Genomic DNA, 9,556 nt, shown 5'->3' with positions numbered 1-9,556 from the left:
CTTCTCGGGGCTCCAGTGTGTTCATGCCATCCATCGCCCCACGCCTTTCCCTGCCACCTTGTAATCCATGTTGAAACACTAAAACACAAAGAACACAATCATGACACCGTTTTGATGCAGAATAAAACTCGTGAAGCACACCGTCATGCAGGGCGTGCTATGTGGGCAATCAGTAGTGTAATCTTGTAAGTGACTATTTGGTGCCACTCATGTCATTCATTACGATCATTATCATTCATTTGCCTAACCACTGCTTATGCTCACAAAAAGGGAAATAAATATCTTCTCCATTGTATGTCTGTGCGTTAACGAACTAGTGAGGCAATGCTTGCTCCCCAGGTCAGAGATGGTGGGCTTTCCACATGATCGCTTTTAAGGAAACTTTTAACTGTGCGTGAAAAGCATTCTGATCATCCCGAGCGTTCTAGGTAGTGTGGCACGAGGTAAACGATGATCATGCGCAGCCACGGGTGGGAAGGCGACACCGCAACATGTGGGCAGACGGTGACTATGTCAACGACTGTGTCACTTGTCCGCCCTATGGGCCCGAATGGGCCCATAGGGCCCATTCGCATACGTCACGTCCAAACACCAAGTTCTTTTAAAAAGTTTAAGTACTGACAAAAAATATTGTATTCGTGTAATAATATGTTTAACCTCCATTATTACGTATTTCCATACAATCATAACACATTTCCGCCATGAATGAGAGGATAATACGTTCTCAAGCAAAATTCGTAGGTGCTTTCGGAGGGTGTCAGGCTCCCGATAGATTTCTCCCCGAACGTGTCAATATTTTTTTCGGATTCAGACGCAGACGCCCGACATTTCGGGCTCCAGGAGTGTTTAATAAATCGACTTCACCGGATTCGGAATGCGGGCCACTAACCCTAATGTTTAATAAATGGGCCCTATGTCAACGACTGTGTCACTCGTCCGCCATTGTTTTGTGAAATGCTGTTAAAAAGGGGGAATTCACGTATATGCAGTTGCCGAAAGGACCATTATGAAATACTTCTGTTTCCAATCTCCACTACATTTAAAAAGGTTTAGTTGAAGTGACTAGTTTTTTATGTTTTTTTCTTTTTGGTGTTAGTGACAAATTAACAAGATTTTCACACTATTAACAGGATGAACACTCTTCATAACCTGGTTAATCATCAGTGTGATCTTTGAAAACAGTCATGGTGAGAAAGCGAGTGTTTCAGAGTACGGTCCTAAATGTGACATGCCTCAGCATTCGAGAAAGAGTCTTCCTCTTGCGAGTCGTGTGCAAAGCAATGCGGGAGGGAATTAGTGGCTGGAGTGGGCATGCAGGAGCCAGCTGATACACGACCAGTGTTCTCGTTTTTCTATATTGAAGTAACTTTTATTTGTTTATCTTATTTATTTTATTTTAATACATTTTTGCGTGCACTGAATCGAGAGTCAGCTACATGGTGTGCGTGCTCTGTCGTTTTTTTTTTTTTCTATTCAGTACTTTTTTTTTTTTTTGCATATACTAAATTATGAGTCGTAGTTGAGTAGTTTGCTTGTTATGTACTTTTCATGAATAAGGTGCACCGTATATGTGGAAATGCACGAGTATATAACAATATACCTCATCTCCTTTGATTTGAGACTACAGGCTTCGTTTATGAATGTCCTTTATGCTCGCGTTGTCTCATGTTATATAACCATCAGATATTCTGAGACCCTAGAGCAGTGGTTCCCAACTTATAGGTAATTACTCACAATTGGGTAAATTAGATAGTTTGAGTTGGTAATGGAAGGCTGAGAATGAAGACATATTGTTACGAATGTGTGTGTGTGTGTGTGTGTGTGTGTGTATGTATGTATGTGTGTGTGTGTGTGTGTGTGTGTGTGTGTGTGTGTGTGTGTGTGTGTGTGTGTGTGAAAATGCAATTGTTTGTGTAGTATGAGTATGACAGAAACAACGAAGTGGAGGACAGACTCGTTTCATACAGGACAAGAAGCATGTGGTGGGCGCGGCGGTGAGCCACCGAGTCAGAGAAGACAAAGGGGGAAATCACGTCGCCTGGTCGAGTGTGGTTTCCTGTTGCTCCCTGCTCTCTTCTGCCTTTGAGTTGCTGTGCCTTTTCTGTGCCACTGTAGCTGCATATAGACAATTATTATGCTTCAGTGTCCTTGCATCATCCCATATGTTTTGTAAGCATGAAGGCATGCCTAGAACCATTGTGCTGGTGTGGGGATACACGCCCACATTCTTGCAGCCCACATTCCATAGCGCGCCTTTCCTTTTGGGACTTTGGGACTATAATTAAAATTCCCCCCCTTCTCAAAATTTCTGGGTACGCCACTGAGGGACCGTGTCGATGACGGCTTGAAATTGTACGGGTACAGGCTGGCGGAGCAGGCTTGGCATAAGCTTAAAAGAGGCCCAGAAAGCAGCTGAAGAAAGCACCGTAGACGTGTGGTAGCGTAGCAGTTTGCGTCGGTAAAGGCTTAGCAGATATGCGTCGATGATGGCTTAGCAGGTAACCCGGAAGCGATTGAAGGTAGCTGGAGTAGATGGCGACGAGCAGGGCGCGTGGGTCTGGAGGACTGGTAGCGTCAACTCCTTTCACTGCAGCCACCATTTTAAAGCCGAAGAAACACGGTGGTAAGAATCAGCTGCCGTATATTAATAACATAAATATGTGCAATAATAAGTGAATCTACCGCCGTGTCGCATGTCCGTCACCGAGGCCGGGCGGACAAGGACTGCGCATGTCCGCCAACAAGGCTGGGCGGACACGGAATACCGATGATGGGGCAGTTGCTGGGCCTGCCGGCTCAGGTTACGGCCGGGGCTGGCGTCCGAAGAGAAAAGGAGGAGGGTTGACCTCACTCCCATGTGGTGAAAGCCGAGGCGGCCAGAGGCTGGGTCAGGTCGGGGACAAGGGCAAGGTTGGCCGGGGCCGTCAAGTCCCAAGGGGAAAGGCGCGCCATTAAGTGTGGGCGGCAAGGGTGTGGGCGTGTTTCCCCACACCAACACAATATACATGTATATATACTTATCTATCTCTTTATTTATTTATTTATTATTTTCAACGAGTATTCCTTTATCTTCGTCTGAAATTCGGAACTCTCAAAACTTACTTCTTATTATTTTATCTATCTATCTATCTATCTTTTTTTTTTCTAGCAGGTGTTCTTTTATCCGTATGTGAAATCCTGAATTCTACAAACTTTCCCCCTATCACATTCTCTTTAATGCTGGTGTTTCTCCTGACCCCTCCTTTATTATCCCTTAAACACGAGTAAGTGTCGCAAGACTTGTTGTGGGAAGCACTCTGAGGACTATCCCGACTCTGGGCCCAATAGAGGATCAGTAATGCTGTGGCACGCGCACAACCTCGCTTAGAATTTTCCGAGAATTCCTCTGCCCTGGCTAATGCGTCATTTCATGAGTTAAAACAGGCATAGATACAGAGATAGATAAATGGGTACGTAGATACGAGTAGACAGACAGATAGATGGATAGATAGATAGATAGATGAATAGATCAATTTTTGAGTAGTTAAAACAAATAAATAGATAGATAGCTCGACAAGTCTTTTATGTAATTTCAGTAGTTAAGACAGGCATAGATAGGTAGGTGGTCCTTGCCAGCTCACCTTCCGTGATCCCTTTGAGAGAGAGAGAGAGAGAGAGAGAGAGAGAGAGAGAGAGAGAGAGAGAGAGAGAGAGAGAGAGAGAGAGAGAATATGGTACTAATAAATAGTAGTGTTGAAAAGCTAGTGTATAATATTTCTTGCCGTGGGATGGGCTTCCTTTCCCAATTCCTGCCACTCCTCGTGAAATTACGCCAAGGTTTTCTTATGTAAGAAGGGCAAGAGCAAAATTAAGTAAATAAACAAATAAAGGCCCACTGAAGGTGCCAGTTCCAAAAGTGTATAGTCCGAAAAGATTATCCATAATCTCAAGTGTCTTAAAACCTTGAAATTGATCAAGGCAAAGACATAAGGAAATACAGAAGCAGGCAGGGAGTTCCAGAGATTACCAGCCTGGTGCTCCTTCTTGTATATAAGATGGTGTGTCAGAGAGAATACTTGATAAAACTAGCACTGTGAATGTACCTCTTTGAGAATATACGTCAGCAATATTTATCAAGGAAAAATTTCGGTGCGACAAACCACCTATCTGTTTACTATGCCGGCAAACCCATCTGTGCCCCAGGCAAAGCACCATCCATTCATACACATTCATTGACTCCCTAATGATAATAGCAATAGTCGGAAACAAAAATAAAAATCAGGGGAATAGAAATAAAGCAGTATGAACAAGGTTAAACATCTATTTTTTTATTACCTTCTCCCAAAGACCAGTCAACAAAATATACCCAAAATTTTACTTTCTACGTTCGTTTTTCATAAGTTACTGTTGCAAATCTTTATTTTCTTCCTTCATTTTTTCATAAGTTACTGTCGCAAATTATTCGTTTTCTACTTTCCATCCCACATAACAGAAGATTGAAAACACGCAAAACGCAGCTACGTTGCAGGAAAGGATTTCTGGTCAAGTCCTGGAAAATGAGAAACTGAAACTTAAGGACGTAAAGGAAAACTGAGGAGAGTAACCAAAGAAACAAATCATAGCCTAATAGGTCCAAAGTAGTAGTAGTAGTAGTAGTAGTAGTACAAGGAAAAAAATAAAAAAACGAAAAAGAAATGCCAGAAATAAAGAGGCAAAATAAAAAAGAAGAAAAGAAAAAGAAGCAACAAAAAGAAATAAAAAGAAGCTATAGAAAAAAAAGTGGAAAAAGAAAAAAAGTGAAAGAAAATGAGCATTTTAAAAGACAGAAATAACCGAGACAAAACACTTCTCCTTGTTTCACTATACGGACAAGACACAGGTTCCCTTCCTCAGTTCCTTACAACCGTAGAAGCAGCAGTAGGAGAACGCTAAGGAGAAACGCAAGGGAGGGACAGCTGGAGGAATTATAGGGGCCGCTGGGATAACAATTGATGCCGTTGCAGTCGTTATAGTTGCAGTAGCAGTCGTCCTCCATGTCGTTGTTCATACCCAACATCTTGGTGGCCATGGCGAACGGGTGGCAGCGGCGCACGTCAAAGTTGCCTGTTGTGTTGAGGGGAGTGCGAAGGGTGAATGACAGCCATATTTCTTTTTTTCTTTTTCTTTTTTTCTTTTTGCTTTAATTTTTTTTTAGCTTTGTTTATTTTTTTATTCTAGATTTTTAGTTTTATTTTTTTGTTACATATATATATATATATATATATATATATATATATATATATATATATATATATATATATATATATATATATATATATATATATATATATATATATATATATTAGTTTTATCTTATGTGCTATAGATGTTTGTGTAATATGTTTTGTGTTTATTTTCTTCTGCAAATTTTGTTCAATAAATAATCTATCTTTCTGGGTGTGTGTGTGTGTGTGTGTGTGTGTGTGTGTGTGTATGTGTGTGTGTGTACGGTAAGCGTGTAGGATATACTACTCCAATTTCATTTCGAGATACACACACACACACACACACACACACACACACACACACACACACACAAGAAAATAGAGGCTTAGAAGGAGAAAGGGATGGCGTTTTTTCTTTCATGACAACGATTTTTAAAGGACACTGAGATGAGGAGCCACATACTGATTGATATTTTTTTTTTTTCATGTTGATAGTGTCGTAACCCAAGAAAGAAAAATGAAACAAGAATGTAGAAATGAAAAAAGGAAGTAAGAAGTAGAAAGAATTATAAATGAGGGAAGAAGATGATAAACAAGAAAGCAGATACCAAGAAGCTATCACCACCCCGATAGATAAGAGACGAGACGTGACCACCGAGAACAACAAGATGCGGCTAACAGAGCCGGAGATAGCAGCAGATTACAAGAAGAAATACACAGGTGGCTATCACTAAATTAGTATACGAGGGAAGCAGAGGTCACCGGAAGCAAATGACGTACATGGACAGCCGGCACACCATAGGAAACGCCGCCTCCTTGTTCCTGATTAGAAGATGCGATTACCAAAGAACCTTATTGAAAGAAGGGAACATAAACTCTATGATCGAGGTATGGGAGGATAAATATAATTACTTGAAAATGGACCTTAACGGAAAGTACAGGAGAATGAATCGTATGATCAAAGTATAAGGAAATGAATATAGTTACTCGAAAATTAACCTTATTGAAAGTTATAGGAAAACAAACCGTATGATAGAATTATTGGAAAATAAATCTTATAATAAGCAACGAAAGCCTTGTTGGGGCAAAAAGGTCGCTCTAACCACGTGTATATTTTGAGGTGTAGGAGACGGAAATAGACAGAAGCAGACAGAGAGACAAGCTAGACATAGTTATCAGACTAGAGAGGGTCAAGATGGGCAAGCTGCTTTTCACGGTACCAGTAAGTAGAGACAGACAGTTGTAATGCAGTCAGAGTAAAATGTTGGTATTGTATATTGACAGAGAGGGACTGGGTAGGTGTAGGATGTGTTTCCTCGTTGAATATTAGTTGCAAGATTTGTGTAGGATGTGGTTTATCATTGAGTATTAAATATGTGAAGTGATCTGAATCGGAAGTGTAATGTGAAGTGTCCGAGATATTTAATGGAATTTATTTGAAGAGAGATGGAATAATTTTCATAGTTTTTCGTTGTTGCTGGAAGTCGTATATGGTCGTCTGAGTGTAAATATGTGTAAATAATACAAATTAAGTAAAAATTATGAAAAAATGCGTTCCCTTGAACCCACAAAAGCCTGTCTTAAAGATTAGGGACGCAGCAAGATCGTACAAAATATAAGCACGACAGTAGTATAGAATGCTTGTTAACCCTTCCACTGACATTTATCACATCTTTCCTTAATTGCATGCATTGCTCTTAGTGCTGTGAAGTGCTGCTTATCGCAGTGAAAGGGTTAAACTATCACTACAACCTTAAAAAGTAAAGCAAAAAAAAAAAAAACTTAAAAACCCTGTAACTTTGACTAGAGCCTTTTGAAAGTAGTGGAGTCCGGCGCAGAAGTACTTCAGCAATTAAGTGAAGTGATTAAAAATTCTTGGGTGGCGCCGAAACATAAATTGGCATAAAAACACTAACAATAAAAGTAAAAAAAAAAAAAAAAATCATGCACCTTAAATTTAAAAGAATAGAAAGACAAAACTTTAAAACTACAAATTAAGCGGGTTGGGATTTGAATGCACTAATAACAAGTGATGGTTCCATTGGTCTCGTGTTAGGCTTACGTGATAGGTCCATCTTCCAGTAGCAGGTTCCCCCGCAAGGCACCGAGGTCATGTTAGCATCTCTGCACGCGTTGTCCTTCGTATCACACTGCAGGCACGTCAAAGCGTCTCCTGCAAGTTATGTAATCATTAGTTCAATGGTTAGCCTTTTCTCTCTTTGTTTTCATCTTTTGGAATTAACCAGTGTGTGTGTGTGTGTGTGTGTTAAATTATTTCTTTTGTACTTATGGTTGATGTTTATTAGGTCTTGATCTTTCTCGTCTTATTTTTGTTATTAGATGAGGTGTGTAAAATAATATGTAGGTAGCTAGATGAAGATGAAAGATAGACAGATGAATAAGTAGGCGAAAAAACAGATTGATAGACAAGTAAATATTAAGATAATACACTAAACCCAGCTCACCTGTGGGCCAGTAAGTGGCGCCCATCACCACCACTACCACCACCACCACCACCGGTGTTACCCTCATAGCGTTGTCTTGCCAGTGCTGCAAACAAGGAATGGACCAACGTAAATTGCACATTCAGTATTAACTCATTAACCCTTTCAGTGCTTGACGTATTTTCTCCTTCAACACCTAATATAGCTTTTTAGACACTGTTTTTTGTGGTAAGCTCTTGCCATTATTTCTGCAGCATAAAAGGATGGAATTAACCATCTGTTTTTATCCTTTTCTCTCATGTGTCTCCATGCAAATAGTTTCTTGCATTGCTGTCAAGGTTAAGGAAAGACTACCACAGCAGCAAGAGGGTTAAGAATATCGTCTGAATCACATAGATTCAGGTAATCCTTTGACTGACTGTAAGCTTGATGGAAATAGTCGGATTTTGGTAGTAATTATTATTTTTTTTTTTACTAGTGAAGGAGGCATACTATGGGCACAAAATATTAAAAAAGGCCGATAATTCTTGCTTTTAGAAAGAAAAATTCATTACTTTTGGAAATGTCACGATACTTCTCTTCCTATATTTTGAAATATAGGAAGGAGGAAAACAGACAAAGAGCTCAGATTCTTTTCATGTAGGCAGGCCTCTGACCAAGGGCAACTAAAAAGACCTGAAAAGAAGGTCCACTAAGGTGTCGGCCCCTTACAAAGAGTAGTCAAAAGGAACAACCAAATCACGAAGATAAGAGTAGAGCTGTTTAGATTTTGTACTGTACAGAATTTTGAGAGCAATCGGTGACAGCAAAAGGAGTGACGAAGTAATTCAAGATCTTTTAGTGCCCATAGTCTTATTTTTCCTTGCATAATCTTTTACTGCATATTCAATTGAAATAACAAGTGTTCTGCTCTCATTGGCATTAAACTGTCAAGTATATGTATAAGCATTCGCTTGCATTTACCGTTAAGTAACACTAAAATGAGTGAGCAATTCAAAACTTCTAGTGCCTATAGTCCTATCTCTCCTTGTAAAAAATTAAACAAGTGCCTTACTCACATTGGCATTAAAAAGTTGAGTATACGTATATGTATACTTTATTGTAATCTTGGTACCTGTTTTCATGTTTATTTTTCCTCGTTCATTTATTCCTTCTACTTTCTTGCTTCCTCCTTCATTTCTTTCTTCTTCCATTCTTATCTCATATTTTCCCATCTTTCGTATTTCGTCACTTCTGAGTGTTTCTTTGTTTACGACAATTTTATTTATTTATTTATTTATTTATTTATTTTGACTAGTAATACCTACATTTGTGTGAGCTGACTGTAATTGTAAGAAGTGTACTGTACAGTACAAAATCTAAACAGCTCTACTCTTATCTTCGTGATTTGGTTTTTCCTTTTGACTATTTGTAAGGGACCGACACCTTAGTGGATCTTTTTTTCAGGTCTTTTTAGTTGCCCTTGGTCAGAGGCCTGCCTACATGAAAAGAATCTGAGCTCTTTGTCTGCATTCGCTTACAATTACAGTCAGCTCAGACAAACGTAGGTACTACTAGTCAAAATAAATAAATAAATAAATAAATGAATAAAATTGTCGTAAACAAAGAAACACTAAGAAGTGACGAAATACGAAAGATGGGAAAATATGAGATAAGAATGGAAGAAGAAAGAAATGAAGGAGGAAGCAAGAAAGTAGAAGGAATAAATGAACGAGGAAAAATATAAACATGAAAACAGGTACCAAGATTACAATAAAGTATCAAAAATGAAAACATTACCGTAGGTAAGAGAGGCGTGCGATCTGGTACAAGTCTTGTGGTGCTGAGCAGTGAAGTGTCGTATTGACATCAAGCGTTGGCAAGACCGTCCCCATGCCGACAAGGAAACGTTGCGACGCGGGACAACCTTGGTCGTTCATAACCACATTA

At 39.5% G+C, this 9,556-nt stretch overlaps 1 protein-coding gene across 1 annotated transcript; it reads right to left on the bottom strand.

Annotated features, from left to right (window-relative positions):
* Positions 1 to 4,284: 4,284 nt before the first annotated feature.
* LOC135107340 (uncharacterized) lies at positions 4,285 to 9,460 on the bottom strand. Its single transcript, XM_064017071.1, has 4 exons — positions 9,407 to 9,460; positions 7,649 to 7,733; positions 7,246 to 7,356; positions 4,285 to 5,082 (listed from the first exon to the last, which is right to left on the bottom strand). The coding sequence occupies exons 2-4, from the start codon at positions 7,713 to 7,715 to the stop codon at positions 4,877 to 4,879; spliced, it is 384 nt and encodes a 127-aa protein (XP_063873141.1). The 5' UTR covers positions 7,716 to 7,733; positions 9,407 to 9,460; the 3' UTR covers positions 4,285 to 4,876.
* Between the last annotated feature and the right edge of the window lie 96 nt (positions 9,461 to 9,556).

This window comes from Scylla paramamosain, chromosome 15, assembly GCF_035594125.1.
Source record: "Scylla paramamosain isolate STU-SP2022 chromosome 15, ASM3559412v1, whole genome shotgun sequence".
Classification (NCBI taxonomy): Eukaryota; Metazoa; Arthropoda; class Malacostraca; order Decapoda; family Portunidae; genus Scylla; species Scylla paramamosain.
This window is presented reverse-complemented; position numbering and strand designations above follow the sequence as displayed.

What these genes read in the sequence shown, in the direction of transcription:
- LOC135107340 (XM_064017071.1), bottom strand. Translation starts at nt 7,715, where the DNA reads ATGAGGGTAACACCGGTGGTGGTGGTGGTGGTAGTGGTGGTGATGGGC. An exon ending in CGCCACTTACTGGCCCACAG is followed by an intron (nt 7,357 to 7,648) that starts GTGAGCTGGGTT and finishes CATAACTTGCAG; the next exon opens with GAGACGCTTTGACGTGCCTG. An exon ending in CTGGAAGATGGACCTATCAC is followed by an intron (nt 5,083 to 7,245) that starts GTAAGCCTAACA and finishes TCAACACAACAG; the next exon opens with GCAACTTTGACGTGCGCCGC.